Source organism: Bos taurus, chromosome 16 (assembly GCF_002263795.3).
Source record: "Bos taurus isolate L1 Dominette 01449 registration number 42190680 breed Hereford chromosome 16, ARS-UCD2.0, whole genome shotgun sequence".
Classification (NCBI taxonomy): Eukaryota; Metazoa; Chordata; class Mammalia; order Artiodactyla; family Bovidae; genus Bos; species Bos taurus.
In genome coordinates, this window is record NC_037343.1 from 38,256,024 (window position 1) to 38,273,978 (window position 17,955).

Genomic DNA, 17,955 nt, shown 5'->3' on the forward strand with positions numbered 1-17,955 from the left:
CTGGCTCCGTTTCAGCTTGTATTGTGATTTGAGGCAAATCACTTCATTCTTCTAGCCCTCACTGACCTCATCTATAAAATAAGAGGGTTGAATTACATAATTTCTCTGGTTTTATGTGGTGCCAATATTTTATGACTCATGAATCAAGTGAAAATTCACCTGTTAATAAGATAAACAGGTGATCTTATTTTTTTTTTTGCTTGTTTTTGTTGGAAAGCATGAGAATAACTACGTTCTTGAAATTTACACAATCATAACATAATCTTCCATAAAATCTGTAAACACCTTGGATTTGAAACATAATTTTGATAAATATGTATCCATATACCCTGGTGGCCCAGTGGTAAAGAATCTGTCAATGCAGGAGACACAAGTTTGATCCGAAGGTCAGGAAGATCCCCTGGGAAAGGAAATGGTAACCCATTCCAGCATTCTTGCCTGTGAAAACCTATGGACAGAGGAGCCTCATGGGCTATAGTCTGTGGGGTCGTGACAGAGTCAGACGCGACTGAGCGACTCAACAACCACCACCACCCTGTGGTTATTCTGCGCTTTGGTGAATCCTACCTGTTCCAGAATTCCAAGTGTGTGAAGTTGCTCAGTCATGTCTGACTCATGGACTGTAGCCTGCCAAGTTCCTCTGTCCATGGGATTTTCCAGGCAAGAATACTGGAGTGGGTTACCATTTCCTTCTCCAGGGGATCTTCCCAATCCAGGGATCGAACCGTAGTCTCCCACACTGCAGGCAGACTCTTTACCATATGAGCCACCAGGGAAGCCCCTTCCAGAATTCCAAAGAATTAGCCATTTCCTGATGTCCAGTTGGCTGTCAGTATCCTTGAACAGCATCCTTCTAAACTGACCTTTTATAGTAGCTGTTTTTACGAGAAAGATAATATTCCAGCAATAATAAAAATACACTAGTTTCTCTCCCCTATATTCAACCAGAGTTTATATTCTAAGTCTTTATCGCAGGTGTTTCAAATGTCTCACATTTGTAAATGTGCTCTATTTTGTCCACATTTCCTTTCAAGCCGCTGATGAGACTGTACGGGATCCTGTTCTGTGTTCCTGGGGGAAAACAGGGAGCTCGTAGTTCGTGATTAGTGAGCAAAGACAGACAAGCCCAGGGCTGCCGCTTGAGTGGTGTCTGCTGGCCCCTCACTGTCTCTTCCTATTATATTACACTTGTGCTCTGGAGGATGTTTACCAGAGCCACACTCTGTGGACCCCTGTCATTTGTGTGTCTTTTCTCACCTTCAACATGATCTGGACTGGTGTTTTCATTTGTTAAAAACAACAAGGACATTCACTGGGAAACTTCTGCTGGAATCCTTTCAGGTCATCATAGCTATTTATTCTCTGTCATAAACTATAATTCTCCATTTCCCTTACCCCCACGTCAGGGGAGTCGGTGGTTTATGGTGGACAGTCAGTGGAATTTGAGTGAACAGTGGAAGATTTCAAAGAACTACTGAGAGATTCTGTAGCAGGTTGTAGCACTAAGAACAAAACATAAAACCTTCTTGTTCTCCATTACAGTTTGGCAGTACAAGAAGAAATGGGCTTCCCAAACAGCATAAAGGATTTAGAATTTGTGGTTATACCTGTGAAAACAGTTCCTCTGAGGAAAGAAAGCAAATCATGGGATTGGATTAATAAGAAATTTCCTTTACATGATTAAAATGGCCCAGGGTCTGATCATTGGTCTCAGTCTGGGGTTGGTATGGAAGTTAGAGATTTTTTCAGACTTCTGTTTAACAGGAACATGAAACGCAGTTGTGGTGCTGTCATAAAGGCATGAATGACCGAGAGAGAGAGAAGCCTGAAGCGCAAGACATGTAGAACTGTAAACAAAAAGATTTGGAAAGAGAATGGGAGCAACAGGAATGCCTCCATATATTCAAACATGAAGGAGAATACAAATGCAAGGCAACAACCGAAAGATGTATGATCCTAGGTGTTTGAATTGTAGTGTTGACATTGTTGTAAAGTAATTTTTCTAATAGCTAAATGGTGGTAAAATCAAGGGTGTTGTTGAAATATTCCAGGCTTTGATTGTTGTTGCTGCTGTTGTTCAGTCACTCCCAGAAATCATGATAATCAAACTGGCTTCATTCTCAAGATACCACTGATCTGACCTTCTTTCTTATTGAGAGTGTCACAGAAGCGCCTTCAAAGCAGGGCTCCTGGTTGAGGCACCACCATGGAAAGAACCAGAGAGGTGGTCAATTCTGAAGACAACCATATTGATGAAAGAATGAATGTCAGCAGCTTCTTAGACACAGAATGGGGGAACGGGGTTGAGATCATATGGTTTTTTTCCTACAGAAACAGTTTCCTCAAGACAGGGAAAGTTTCACATTTTCCCTGGACACAAATTCAGCAAGCACTGACTGTATACGGGTGCTCTACCTCTCAGGAGGGAACGAGCAGTCTCTGTTCTGAGCTCCAAGGGCATCACTGGTGAAGGAGCACTCGTGGAGAAGGTGGGCTCTCAGCAGAAGTCTTGGAGGCCTCAGGTAGGCACTGAGAGATCTGGGCTGGGAGCTCCTAGATTTAAGCTGTACTCTGAATCCCCACCCAACTCTGAAACATGCCCCCAGTCTACAGGAATGATACTATAGCTCAGGTGTGGATCATTCCTCCTGGGACATCAGGATTCACACTAGTAGTTTTCTTGAGTGTTTGTGTTTTCATAGTTACAGAGGGTCAGGAGACTTCTGTTGTTGTTCAGTGGCTCAGTCATGTCTGAGTCTTTGTGATCCTATGGACTCTAGCCTTCCAGCCTCCTCTGTCCATGGAATTTCCCAGGCAGGAATACTGGAGTGGGTTGCCATTTCCTTCTCCAGGAGGTCTTCCCAACCCAGGGATCGAACCCATGCAGGTGGGTTCTTTATCACTGTGCCACCTGGGAAGCCCTCAGGAGAATTTACATGTCAAAAAAAAGTGACTTGAGAGCTACTTCCATTGAATGTGGAACAAGTGGCCATGCTCTCTTTCCCTCCATCCTCACTTTCACTCCTTGTATTTTCCTTCGAGATGAGTGGGGAAAGCGATTGGAAGTGTGAGTCTGGTTCATCAGGCTGAGTATGTGACTTGGGCCTGAGCAACTCGAGCTGTAAATCTCTGAGTACTTCAGGGGCTCTGTGGTGCCTTGAGTATGAGGGTGAGGGCTAAGACAGTGATGTTAGCACAGCTGGTATCCTGCTCAGCTCCACAAGTCCAACGCTCCTGCTGAACCGAGGGAGGGCAGCCGGACAGGAGCACACTACTCTCTCACAGCCCTGGGCAGGCTGGACCAACTGGCCATGGTGCCTTTGGGGTAACTCCGAGAAAATCAAGGAGGAATCTTGATGGCTAAAAACTTGAGGACATGATTCTCCAAAGGTTCCTAAGACTTCAAAGCCCTAGAACTCAAATTTGGGGTGAAACTGGTTCAGAGGTCTTTCAGGACTGTTCTTGAGTTCTTGGTGAGTTCAAGGTCAGCGTCAGCTGGGGTGGGTAGGTGTTGTAGCACTAGCCCTGATCTAAGCTGATGCCCTTGATGCCTGACTCAGCAACAGCATGGAGCCTTGAACAAACAGTGAGGGATTATTTTCTTTTTCCAGGAAGATGCATGGGAAAAACAGAAATCCTTCTTATCTGTTTGAATATGGCTTTTCCTTTATAACTGCATTTGTGTTGATGTGGGTTTGTTGAGGTGACATAACCAGGGAATTGTTCGGCTCCTCGGTTATGAAACTGTGTGAATGAACATAGCATTACCTAAGACAAATGAAGTCCAAGGCAATCTCTTCTCCTTTCCCCATCTCTGGAGATGTCCAGAGAATATAGAGAGGAGTGAAATATTTCTTTAGCCCTCTTTGACAAAACAGGCTTCAAGGAGCATATGAAAAGATCTCTCTGACAGTTCAGGTCTGGTTGAAAATTTAGAAGCAACAAACAAACATCAGAACTGCTGTGGGTTCTTGGTGTATGAACTTGAGGGCACCAAAACCTGTATTTGCACCTGGAAAGTGGCATTTGGCCCTAGCACTTTGATGAGCATGGGAGCCAAGGAAACAGTTTCACTGTGGATACACAGTGAAGAGGTATAAACCAGACCTCTGACATGACTTTAGCTCCTTTATCATCAATTTCTTGTATTCCAGATGATCAACTGAACTCAGAGGAAAAGAAGAAGAGAAAGCAGCGGAGGAACAGGACAACCTTCAACAGCAGTCAGCTGCAGGCTTTGGAGCGTGTCTTTGAGCGGACACACTACCCAGATGCGTTTGTGCGAGAAGACCTTGCCCGCCGGGTGAACCTCACTGAGGCCAGAGTGCAGGTAACCAGAGTACTCCCCACCTCAAGGGCACATCTCTGAAGACTGTTGAAAAACACCACTTGTAGATTTCAGACCAGAGCTGATAGTAAGAAAGATTATAAATGGGCAGCATGAGGACAGAATCAGTTTTTGACTGTGTTTCTTTTGGTAGAAGCATATTTTAAAAAATCAAAGTGAAGGCCTTTCAGTAGGGCAGAATATGCCTTGCTAGCGGTCTCACTCCTCTCATTGTTTCCCGCCTTTCCAGATTCATGTTATAAACATTGTCCATCAGCGCATTTGACTCTGCACCTTCCCCACCACCTTGCCCCAGCTTTCAACTTGAGCAGTCAGGTGCTCAAAGAGATGAACTCTCTGTCCCCTACCTCAGTTTTCTTCCCCAGACTTTGGGAATGTCCAAATCTCCAAGAAACATATTTATAGTGATGGACATGGATGGCAGTGGGGAATGAACACATCAAAGATCTTGAACTTAGAAACTGCATTAAGAGCACATTTAAGTAGGTGATTTTGTGTTTCTGTGAAGTAAAGATGGGTAAGTGTATGTAAAACAAGGTGAAGAGAGAATAGTAATTCTTTCAAATATTAATGCCATGGCTCATCAACTACAAGCCAGGCATCTAGAAATAATACAATCTGTGATTAGAAATAATAATGATGATAATAATAACTAATATGAGTTGAGCCCTTATATGCCAAACAGTGTCCTTAGTTACATAACTAATCTGTCTAATCCTCACCCCAATTCAGTGAGGTGGATAATATTATTCATCTGACAGATACGGAAACTGAGACTCAGAAGTTAAAGGATTGTGTATCATGTGACACAGCTAGGAAGGGGCTGAACTAGAATTTGAAGACACATATGCAGATCTAGAGTTCATGTTTTTAAGCATTACAGTAGGTTTTAAATAAATACATAAATACAGGTCCTCTGGCTACATGCTTTTTCAAGCAGTGTTTTGCTATCTCTGCTCAGAGTCCAGATTTGATTTTCTTCCATATTGCTAGAGGTAGGCTTGTCTTCCCTAATAAATTATTGTTTGTAAATCTGTGTCCAGTCTGAGATTGAAGAATTTCTTCTTGAAAAATACTTTTTTTAAAAATGTATTTACTTTTGGTTCTGCTGCATCTTCATTGCTGTGCGGGCTTTTCTCTAGTTGCAGAGAGCGGGGGCCTACTCTTCATAGCAGTGCATGGGTTTTTCATTGCGGTGGCTTTTCTTGTTGGGGAGCATGGGCTCTAGAGCACAGACTCAATAGTTGCGGTGCATGGGCTTAGTTGCTCTGCAGCATGTAGGATCTTCCTGGACCACAGATCAAACCCCTGTCTCCTACTTTGGTAGGTGGAATCTTCATCCCTGAACCACTGGGGTAGGCCCTGGGCTTGAAGGATTTCTTTCTGCAAACGATAACTCTCTTGATGGGGGACTTGGGCTAGGGTGTGGACGGGTGTGGAGGCTAGGAACTGTATGGAGAACCCTATACTGTGAGAGATATTTGTTGAGTTGAGGGAGAGGGTCTGAGAGGTTGCCTCAGCCTGAAGACAGTGTGCAGGCATTGTCCCTGTGAAATGGGGATTTCACCCAGAAGTCCTCCCCAGGAGAGAAAAAAATGTCTTTGACAAAAGGAGTAAGTTGCCTGGGCGCTGTGGTACCCACAAGGATAGGTTAAGAGAAGGCAGATGTGAGGATGCTGATATTACTATGTGGGAGTCTCTCGGGGCTCAGATGAGAGTGGTCCACAGGCACAGACTCAGTTGTGCTCTCTCTATCCTGCTGTCCAAAGCACAACTCTGAGGTCTGCCTTCCCACACCCTCTTCCCCCATGCTGCTCACCACAGATCTCCAAACACGCTCCCTGTTTCTACTCTTAAATCCTTTCTTCTCTCCTCCAAAACCCATATTTTTTATGCCCCAGGCTTGGCCTACAGTGGCATAATAAATAATTTTAGATCAATAACTCACAATGCCTGAAAGTACCACTTTTGCTATGGCGATTTGAATTTTAAATAAGGGAACCTGAACAGGGCAATGCTGGGAATTAACAAAAAAAGGTGTAAGAGCAATTTTGGATTAGGGAGCTAAATTGGTCCCATCACAATAAGCAAATGACTTTCTTATATGTTGAAACTGTTTTATCTTCTTCCTTTTCCATCCTACTATGTTCTAAAGTCTTTTAGAATTGTGAACATTTCCCATGTAAGCAGGACAGAGTTCTCCCTTTGTGACTTTATTCTTCCTCTGTGAAGACTTACCCTTTGCCAGTCTGAACCACTGCCTCTGAATCTGGCCTTCTTTATATTTATGGCCTTTATCACAATGTGACATATATTGTATTGAGTTGTATGCAGGCCAACTTCCCCAGCTAGACTGTGAAGTTCTCTTGGATGGAAGCCATATCTTATCATCTTTACAATCTCATTTTTTCCCTGTCTTTTTTTTCTTTCAAATATTTATCAAGCATCTGTTATTCTCTTGGAACTGGTTTGGGTTTGCTGGGGATAAATAATAAACACTGGCTCTTTCCTCAAAGATGTTCCAGACTGGGAGCAAAGAAGACAAATGTGCAGATCATACTGTTATCAGAGCATAAGATGATTCCTACACTAAAGGAATGTTCAAGAACTAGTGATAGATCAGAGGAAGGAATGATTAAATCTGCCTGGGGAAAAAGAAAATATATGAACGTTGAGTAGTCATTCTATGCCAAGTCTCACAACAACCTGTGAGTTGGTATTATCATCTTTACTTGATTGTGAGACAAAGGATCAGAGACATATATAACTATCCAAGCACAAATCTTTAAGTCATGGAGCCAGTATTTTTCTTTAACTCTGGTAGATTTTAAAGTCACGTTCCTTCCACTCTAACATTTCACAAAGAAGATGATGTTCAAGTTAAATCTTAAAAAAAACACCCATGTCTTTGGCACCTGGATAAAAGGGGAGAATACTGCAGACAGAGAGAACATTGGGTATGAATACATATAGGTGGGAAAATAGCCAAATGCATTTGGGAGTCTTAACCCCAGAGTAAGATCTGAAATGATGAAGCACCAGTGCATGAGGGCCAAGTGATACAGAATGTGGCTGAATCAATGGACAATGAGCTAATTCTTGAACAGTCTTTGTTCTAGAATAAAGATAAGATATTATCTTTGATATGTTTGATAAAACATTTTGATTTTATGCTGTGGGTGACAGAGTCAGTGGATGATAGAAAGCTAAAGAGAAGCACTAATATAATTATATCTGCATTTAAAATGATAACTCTAATAGGAATGTGAAGGACACCTTAGAAACAAAAGAGCTGAAGCCAGAAAAGATTCTTCCTCTACTGATTTGCGCCCTGGCCTTCCATGGGGCACCAATCACGTGGTACTCTATGTGAATGTTGCCAGCTAGCGCTGTAAAATTGTCCTACTCTGCACTGTAGGATTTCTTTCTCCCACACCTTGTCATGCCTTTCCAGAACTGTACCTAAAATTCTTGCATTGCTGTCTTTCAAATTTACATGTCTATCTTCTTTTAGTAGACTGTGAGCTGCTTATGAGCAGAGAGTAAGTCTCATCTCTCCATCGCAGTATTTAGGCCAGGAACTAGAATGCAGTCTCCACAAAGACTTTGTGAATGAGTAAATGAAGAAATAAAATTCCACAGCAGTACAAAAGAGTTGTCAGATCATGAGTCAGATGTCCTTGAGCTCAAAAACTCAGCCATTTTTTACTTCTGTGAACTTCAACAGAGTCCATCTCATTGAGATGGTTTTCTCAACTCTGAAATAGAAATAATAACACCTAATTGTGGAATTGTCATAACTATGAAAAATGTAGGTAACATGTTTGTATAAATTCTTAGCCCTAGTAGCACTTCTGAGAAGGCAATGGCACCCCACTCCAGTACTCTTGTCTGGAAAATCCCATGGATGGAGGAGCCTGGTGGGCTGCAGTCCATGGGGTCGCTAAGAGTCGGGCACGACTGAGCGACTTCACTTTCACTTTTCACTTGCATGCATTGGAGAAGGAAACGGCAACCCACTCCAGTGTTCTTGCCTGGAGAATCCCAGGGACGGGGGAGCCTGGTGGGCTGCCGTCTATGGGGTCGCACAGAGTCAGACACAACTGAAGCAACTTAGCAGCAGTAGCACTTAATAAATGGTAGAGTTTTTATTAGCTGTCCTCAATGGTATCAGTGCTGCCCATTTCCTTGGAAGCCTGCAATTAAATATACTCCAACCAGCTTCCAACTTTCAGTATCTGAATTTCTGTTTTACAAGTTTCTTTCTAGAACTTCAGGAGACATGCCAGAAGTGTTGGAACACTAATAACCAGTGACTGACAGGAGCCAATGTATGAATCCACAACTCTTTCACCCCTCCAGTGGGAGGTGTGTGCCCTGTGTTACCCTTAGGGTCCCTCAAGGACTAAGCTCCCACAGACAGAGCTGGTTCAGTAGCACACCAGTTAGAGGCTGCTTTTCTTCTGTTACTTCCTCCCTCTTCTGTGGTTATTCCTTGCACCTCCCAGATAAACAATTTGCTTCTGAAATCCTTAACGCAGGGTCTACTTCTGGGAAGATGGGAGATTTTCTTTAAATATCCAACAAGTGTCATAAAAGCAGATGATGTTTCTGCCCTTTGAAGAACTTTGAAGAAACTTTAAAAACGTCATTATACCTGTGGCAGAAGTCTGGATGAGATTTTTCTTTTTTATTATAATTCCAAAAGGAATTATAATCCACAATTTGCTGTCAAATGGGCTCGTCATGGGTTCAAATGGGTTCCCATATCTGGTGGCTTGATCATTGGAAGCACCTTTTAGTCTTTGTTCTTAATAGCCCTGGTACATGGCCCACTGGGGAAGGATTATGGCATGTTTTCTGTTGTTCTCGAAAGAATCCCATGCTTAGTCTATATCTTCCTTGGGAAGGTATTATATGGTAAAAATCAACCAGGAGTTTATTCATGGAACCTCTCCTTTGTTTTTCCTCTCCCTCCTCATGCCCTTCTCTCCTTCTGACAATCTTCCAGGTGTGGTTTCAGAACCGAAGAGCCAAATTCCGCAGGAATGAGAGAGCCATGCTGGCCAATAAAAATGCTTCCCTCCTCAAATCCTACTCAGGAGACGTGACTGCTGTGGAGCAGCCCATCGTACCTCGTCCTGCTCCAAGACCCACTGATTATCTCTCCTGGGGGACGGCCTCTCCGTACAGGTGAATGACTGGCCCACTCTCCCTTGCTCCACCTCCACACATTTCTCAGCGGTTGGTCACATTCAAAGCTGCTTGTGCAGCTGGCTGACATTTCTTATTGGGTTAACCTCTTCAGAGACATTCAACTTGCTGACATCCCCAGATTTTCACAGGAGATCACTAGTTGCCCCAGGAGCAGGGTCTGGGGCAGAAGAGAGAGGGGCAGGCCAACAGCAGTCTCCTCTTGGACTCAGGAACTCTTGCAAAGGTTTCAAAGATGGGGAAGAATCTAAAAGAAAAAATCATTAAGCTATGCCCAGAGTCCCTCTTGCAATCATTCTGGAACAAAACTTTATTCCATTTCCAAACTGGATAGATCGGTTGGATTATGCTCAAGTAGGAATTTAACACATAAGGCTCTAAGTGTAGGACCAAAGGCAAACTTCACAATAAAACTGATGTGGAATGAAAAGAAGTAAGGAAGGGGAAAAAGAAGGAGAGAGACAGAGAGAGAAGGGAAAAAACCCAAGATCATTCAGATCACTCTAATGGCCATAGTTCTTTATTAATAGGTGGGAATGTCTTATGATCCAAGATGCTTTCCTATTCTATTGCTAGTTCTTGTCAACTTATTTGAAGTTCTTTTGGGGTTAGTTTGTGTGGGTTTAAGAAATATATATATGAAAGCAGTGTATAATTTTCACTAAATTTTTATATTTAAAAGGTGAAAATATGAAGGAAGCAAATAACATAATATTATTTCAATTGCTTGGAAAGCTTTTAACTTTCATTGATTATGCTGTTCAGAAAAAAACAGACAAATGCCAGAGGGAAGCTGAAACACACGTGCCTAATGCATTGTCATCAGTCTAAAGTGTCTATTTGAACCTAAGCCTGAGTACTCTTAGAAAACAGGTCAAGGCTCTGTGTTCTCTGGCCAATTGCAGCAGAGGAAGAAGTATTTACAAACCACTTACTATGCTCCTGTTTACCTTTTTATTGTTAAGGTTAATTAAGAGTTTAAAGAGAGGTTTTAAACTAAGTATAAGAGATTATCTCCCAGTTGATGCTGAGTTTCTGATGTGAAATGCAACATTAGTGAAATGCTGATAGTTTCAAATTTGATCTAATTAAAGCAAAAACCTTACCTAAATATTCTTTCTGTTTGAAATCAATTCCTTGAAAGAAATGCCATAAATGCATTTGGAAATTTCTTTTCAATTCCCCATTATGAAATTAGCCTGAATTGCTTTGGTCTATGCTTAGGAAATTGGAAATTACTATTGCTCTTAGACATAATATGCTTTGCTAATTTCAAAAGATTAGTCCTATTTGTGTGTCCTTTTTAAAATTTAGACTCCTCTCCCAAAGGATTTACTGAAAAATATATTTTGCAGGCCATTACAAAATCACATATTCTTTAATTTCTTAAATAAGTGAAAGATTGCTTTGGTGATTTTTTTTTTAATAAATATTGATAACTCATAGACTCATTAAATGGTTTGGGAAATGGATGTGGATCAGAGCTTGAAGTCTCTGGTTTGAATTTGGTCACAACCAGGAAGTTTAGCTCCTTTTTATTTATTTCTGGATCCTAGTAAGGAACTTTTTTTACCAGCTGTAATAACCCAGATGGCTGTCATGTGGTCCTTACCAGTGAGAGATGGAGGGCAGTATACTGCATAGTGGGGATGAAAACCTTAATATTGGACTAGATTACTTGGACCTCAGCAGAAGTTCAAATCCCATGCCTGCATTATACATACTTTGTATATGGGCATCTAACTGAAATTATTAGCATGCAATTTATGTATGCCTTTTGGGAAAGTGTTATATTTTAATTTGAAAGATTGTGTAGAAATACTAGATACACTTTTAAAAAAACACTCATAATTCCACCATCTTGAGATAACTAGTGTTTATTTTTGCAATTAGAGTTCAGTATTTTATATAGTATAGACATAGTGTAAATACTATTTTGTATTCTGCTCCTTTCACTTAAAATCATATAACCTAGTTACTTCTTATTCAATTCATGGTATACTTTTATATCTTTTCTCTCTTAGACACAGAGTTTGTTAAAAAATAATTAAAAATTTCACAGAATCTGACTGTTCATATTCTGTATGAAGAATAAATTAATCTCCAGATTTAAGTAGAAAAATGATGGTTTAAACAGTAATTTAATCAACAATTATGTTTTTGACCCAGTGTTGACTGAAGTGTTTATATTTTGATTAATTTCAAAAAGTGGCAAAAAATTATTTTGTTCCTTAAAGATATTTCTGCTGTGTTTAGAGCCAAAATACTCATTATGATCTCACATTTTGAAGCTTGGTAGGAAATATAAGTGTTTTTAAGGAAATATAAAAGAAAACCAAGTGATGAAAAGCAAAGGAAATGATAAATCTTTTGTGTTATGGAAAATTAACTCGCTATTTCTGTTGGTACTATTATGTCAAATTAGTTATCTCACATGTGACATTCATTAAAAAGCATTTCTCTTGGTTAATCCTTGGATGCTCCTGTGTGGCAGCTTTGTCCTTGATCTGGTTCCAAAGAAGAGACTGAACACTTGCCCAAATTTAAGCCTTTGGCACGCAGAGTTAGAGCCAGGGCTCGTGAATCCTGTTTCTGTCTAATGTATTAGGCCATATAACCCTACTTTCATTCACATTAAATCTTACTCTATTGAAAATAGTAAAAAGAATAAGACTGGAAAACTACGTAATCATGCCTGTTTGATTCAGGATTTGTCTCAGATGTGGGAAGCATGCCTGCCACTGAGGTCCATGTTCTGGAGTGTGTGGGCATTCCCTGGCATGAGTGAGACATGCAACCCAGGGACTTTGAGGAGACAATTTTGCCAGAGAGGACAGTTTGCTGACTTCCACAGCTCTCCCCTGGAAGAAGAGAGGAGGAAACCAAGTCTCAAAGCAGATAGCTTGCGTATGGTCAGAATTATAACCTGGGAAACAGCCAACACTTTTTTTTTCTGGGTGAATTTTATATCCAGAGTGGTGGTTGTATAATTAATCATCCAAACTGGGACACTTGTGAGAGTAAAAGGGGGTTCTATTAATAATGACACAAGGACAACAGGCTTAAACTGGGATTTTCCCTGGCAAACTGAGACATATGGTTCACTCTATTTATAGCATGTCCTGACCTCCTTCATTACCTCGAGGATATTAGAGGTGATGATGTCAGGCAGGCAACTGAGTCGCCCAGAGTAGCAAAGTAGTCCCTAACTGGACACTACTGTCCTGGCAGGTGTCTTCTTTATCTACCCAAAGCCAGTTGAAAAAAGCTTGTCTTCAGCGCGCATACTCACTGGTTTGCTCAGAACTGTTTCCTTAGGCAACTGAAAGCACACACAAGCACCAGAGTTATTAAGACTCCTTGACTTGTACAGTTTTGCCTCTTGGGCAGCAGTGATTTACCAAGTCCTGGACTTTTGACTGTTGTTTTGAATGAAGTAGTCAAGAAACCTTTCCTCAGGGACATCCTTTCCTGTGAAAGATAAAGAATGGTCTGGCTCTGCAGTACTCTGCAGTACTGGTCTGGAGTGCCATTTCCAGAGGGAGGGCTGGGCTTCAAAGGAAACTAGTGACAAGTGAAAGAGAGGCCAGTGATCCTTATCCACGATTTCCCTCCCCCAACCTTCTCCTCCTCCTCCCCTCATTTGATCGTGGTCACAGTGCTGCCTGACATCTGCTGAACGCATTTGGCTCATTTCTCCCTTTCACACTTTCAAAAATAGATCCTCCTCCCTCCCAAGATGTTGTTTACACGAGGGGCTTCATAACGGATTCTAACGGAAGACACTGAAAAGGTAACTTGTCAGAGGGGGAAGAGGGTGGCTGCTGGGGGTAGGGTGTAAGTGGGAATTAAGTATGTTCAAGAAAGCGGGGCTTACAGTCCTAGACATGAAAGCGGTGAGGTCTTCCAGTGGGAAATACTATTGGAAACCAGAACTGCAAGAAAAATATGTCCATAGAGTTCAGGGTAGCCTGATAGCCTAGAGAAGGGCTCTTCAAGGATTACTGGGCATATGAATCACCTGGGATCATGTTACAGCACAGACTCAGATTCAGTGAATCTAGGGCAAGACCTGGGAATTGCACATCTAACATGCTCCCATGTGATGCCCAGGCTGTGGACACTTGGTACATGCTTTGAATAGTGAGGCTTTAGAGGATATAGGACAGAGGTCAGAAGAACTATGTTCTTGTCCTGGCTCTTGTTGCTCTTCAGGCCAGTTGAGTCATGGATCTCTTATGTGCCTTGTATCTAAGATTGAGCTAGTAAGAATTTCCCTATTATATATCACACAGGGGCGTTTGGAACCTATGGTTAAGCAATGTGCATTTCAAAAAGAAAAACAAAAATCACTGAGACAGCAGAAAGATGCAAGACTTCATATATAAAACATTTTTAGAGGAAAAATGTTTACAACGGCAGATGGATCACTGAACATGCAGTGCAAACTGAAGTCTTAGTAATGAAATATGGTCCAAATGTGTCTACTTTAAGAGCTAAATGCACATTTAAAGAGATCAACTTCTAAGTTTTAAAAACAGAAGTTGGAAATGATTACTTAAATTACAAAACATCACTTCCCAAAGGATTTATCGGGTCTCTCTTTAAAAGTTTAAATTCCCCTAGGAAAACTCATATTGAATTTTATGAGATGGAAGCACGTAAACCTCTGTTGTTCTTGCACTGACAACAGAACAAACCCAAGAGATGATCTCCAACCTTTACACATCACAAACAGACTCACAAAAACCTCAAGCTCTATAGCCTTTGGAAAAATCTGAGAACCCCTAGGATCCCAGAAAGACACACAGACTTCTTGGGCTGACAGATCTGTCTTTGGGGTGAATTTTTCCATAGTTTGTTATCATTTGTCTGGAAGGATCAAATAGAAAACAAAGAGTTGAAAACTGAGTCAGGTATTATCCACCCCCACCCTCAGCTCTCCTTAATTGTTTTGTGATTGGTGGGATCTACATTCTGGGTGACTGGAAAGCAGAAGGGGAGATGTTCGTAAGTTTCCTGGCTGCCATACCATAGTATTTTCCATACTTCCTTTGGTGTTAGACAGGCATTTTAACATATTATTCCTCAGGACAACCTCTCAAGGTAGGTTGAAATTATCAAAAATTATTTGTCCCCAAGTGAAAACAGAACTCTAACCCTGCTGGTGGTTAGCATTCTGCTGTCTATGGCTGAGCTCCATCTGTTAGGAATCTCCAAATAAGGAGATGGAAAAATTTCAAGCTTACTTAAATGTGTCAGCTCTGTGCAAGTTCCAGAGCAGATTCGCTGAATCAACAGATGGGATACAAGTATTTCTTTTTCATCTCTGATTCCTCAATGCCTTTTATTCATCAGTGTGATTTCTTGGTCACGGACACAAAGAACTTTACATTCTTAAAAACCAAATAGAAATGCTGCTTTGGCCAAATGCTATAAGCCCAGTCTTAGTACTTATCTCATGTCTCCATCCTGTTAGGGGAATAGGCAGAAGGTAAGATCAATGGGCAAGATCTCTAGGTGTCAGTAAGCAAGCTTTTTGTGTTATCATGTGCTTAATAAATTAATTAGTTTTAACCTCATCTTTTTAGCCCAGGAAACTTAATCCTGTTTAGGAAGGCCATGATCTGAATCGCCCCCAAAATTTGGTTGAAAACAGCTTATTAACCTCATTGGTTTCTGTCTTGTGAGAAAACATTTCAGAGTTCTCTTTATTTTCCTAACACAGAGCTTCAGAAGTTTTGATGACATGGAAAACAGGTGGTCATGAACAATCTTTCAGATTGGCAGCCACTCAAGGCTTTCTTGCATCTGTTGTTACTTTTGGAAGTGGGTCCTCTCCATCATATTTCTAAGGCTTTTTAAAAGCATGACTAAGCTGCTTTTAGATTAATTTTGTCTTTTCTGACAGTAACATGTCTTGATTGGCACTGGTATGTCAAGGGACTGGTCCCTACTTGCCTAAATGGCACTTTTAATTTAGGTTGAGAGACTAGACTCATGTCAAACTACTGGAGGGAAAACAGACTCATTTTCTTTAGTATATGCACAAAATATTGCTGAGGTCTCTGCCTATAGAGTTGTGTATTCCAAGCATTTATTTAGAGGCTGTGAATTAAGACAGTCTCTGTTTCTTCATCTTACTTCTTATGGCTATGCAATGCTGAAATGTTAGACCAATTTTTGAAAGTTTATAACTTTTCTAAACATTTATCAAGTGAAAATCTTATCACTTATCAAGCATCTAGGATATTGCAAAACTCATTCATTAATAGCAACTTCTTTCTTTTTTATTCTGATAACTTTCTAACTTGAGAAATACCTATAAGGCATTACCACGGTATCAAAACACAGTGGTGTCTTTATAAAAGAACCACAGTACAATTAGACAAGAGTGCTGTTCTCAACTCTGCAAACACAGCCTGTTGTTTAAGGAAAGGTGTCTCAGTGAAAATCTAGTCTCCCAGATAAAATACAACTCTAATTTCACTAATTTGGGTTTGAGATGGGAAGTGGATCAGCATTCATCTCATTTGGAATATTAACATTTGGCCTGCATTAGAAACAGAGTCTCAATATTTCCAAGAAATGTGTTACCATACTAAGTCTTCAGACTAGAAAACCAGATGACACTAGTAAATTATGAAGTGTACAGCAAAATGGTTGTGTAATAGACAAAATTGAAATCACAAGTAAAATACACATTTCTAGAAAACAGTAACAGCATTTTCAGCAAACTAATCCCCCACAGTTCTAATTCCCTTTGTCAACTAAGGAAAATGGACCACACCCTTGATTATCAAAAGAAAAAGAGAATCTCTATTAAATGAAACTTTCCTTGTCCAGAATCTCAAAGAATGTCTCAAGAAACTGAGTCAAATACTTAAAAGCACAGTATTCCATGTTTGCCATATTTCCAGTTTGCCATCAGAGAACTTTTTCTCTTTTTGCTCTCTCATGAAATTTTACCTTCCTGTTTTCAGAAGCCATTCAATTTTATTCTCAGTATTTAACAAAAAAAACCCAGATAACTCAAGATCCCAACTTATCTCCTATACATTTAAACTGGTACCATATATCATCTTTAGGACTTAATTCTCTCACAGAAATCTGGCTAAGAAAGGCTGATTTGGTTGATTTCATAATATACAATTTAGGTTCATTTCCTAAATCCAGTTGTCTCTTTTCTTAGATACGTAGATTTTTTTCTTTGAAATCTTAGATTTCAGTATATCCTAGAAATTTCTCAAGTATGTGATTTATGGATTTGCATTTCTTTCTGATAGGGTCTTGAATGGAAGCATGTAATTCATATAGAATTTGAATGACAATATGTAAATGGATTTTGAAAATAAGTGAAACTTCTTGGTATATTGTAACAAAAGAAAAAAAACTTGTCCCATTTTAACAGGTTGTTCTGATTATTTTTTTTTCACTCCTAATTAAAACCTACTGAATTGAGACTGTTTTTCAGCTGTTGTCTTTTGGTAGATAGTGGTTGGAGTAATAGTCTATTCTGTAAATCTAACCTGCACCAATATTTATTCATTTTTGGGTTACTGTTAAAAGCTATTTGTGGTGGATTAAGAATATGCAGTCATCAGCCCCTGCTTTTGTTATGTCCCTTCTGATTTTTCTCATTCTAGTAAGATGCCAAAATTAATGGGAAGGACTGGTTCCTTAACATCAAAGTCTGTTGGTAAAATACTTTTAGAAATCATTACTCACAGCAGGGTGACAGAGATCACTGATACTGAGCAGTAATCAGTTTAATCATACAGTACCTAGATATTTCTCAGTTACTTATCTATTCACTAAATACTTTCTTGAATGCCAAATATGTGCTAGATATGGTGTGAGCTCTACCTGGAGGCACAGTGGTGAACAAGGCAGATGTGGTGTCTCATCTATGGAGCTTATAGTTGAGGAATTAAAATTCAGTGCTGAAAGGAAAAGTACAGGGTGCTATAGATGAACCTAACTTTGTCTAGACAGTTAAGATCAGGTACCCAGAAAGGAGTAAGAGTTTTCATTTTCAAAAATGAAAGAGCGTAGCATTATTTTGGAACGCTTCCGAGTCTTCCTCCTGCGATAGGACACCCATATAAACACTCACACATACCAGTGTTATAAGGGTCTTAAATTAAGGATGTATATTTCTAGTAAGACATATTATAATTTTTAACCCAGTTTTCCTGGGTTAATTGCTAGTAATTGAGCTGGAACAAGCTATTGTGAGTCTTGACTATAATTCTTGACTTGAAGTCTTGACTGCATGGTATCCCAAATAAGTATTAATGATATGTAATCTTCCTATTTGTAGAGTAGCTTTAGTTTTTTTCTCTTTCTGGTCCAACACTTGATCCCCAGAACCACAAACTCCTGTGTGGCTG

At 40.3% G+C, this 17,955-nt stretch overlaps 1 protein-coding gene across 3 annotated transcripts in view; it reads left to right on the plus strand.

Moving 5' to 3' along the window:
• Nucleotides 1-17,955, plus strand: part of PRRX1 (paired related homeobox 1) — an 86,035-nt gene that overhangs the window by 55,819 nt on the left and 12,261 nt on the right. For 2 of the 3 annotated variants that reach the window (XM_059875483.1, XM_010813225.4), the window contains exons 2-4: nt 4,155-4,330; nt 9,360-9,541; nt 13,284-13,355. In XM_059875483.1, the coding sequence (XP_059731466.1) occupies nt 4,155-4,330; nt 9,360-9,541; nt 13,284-13,338 (413 nt within the window). In that variant the 3' untranslated portion in view covers nt 13,339-13,355. 3 annotated transcript variants of the gene reach the window in all.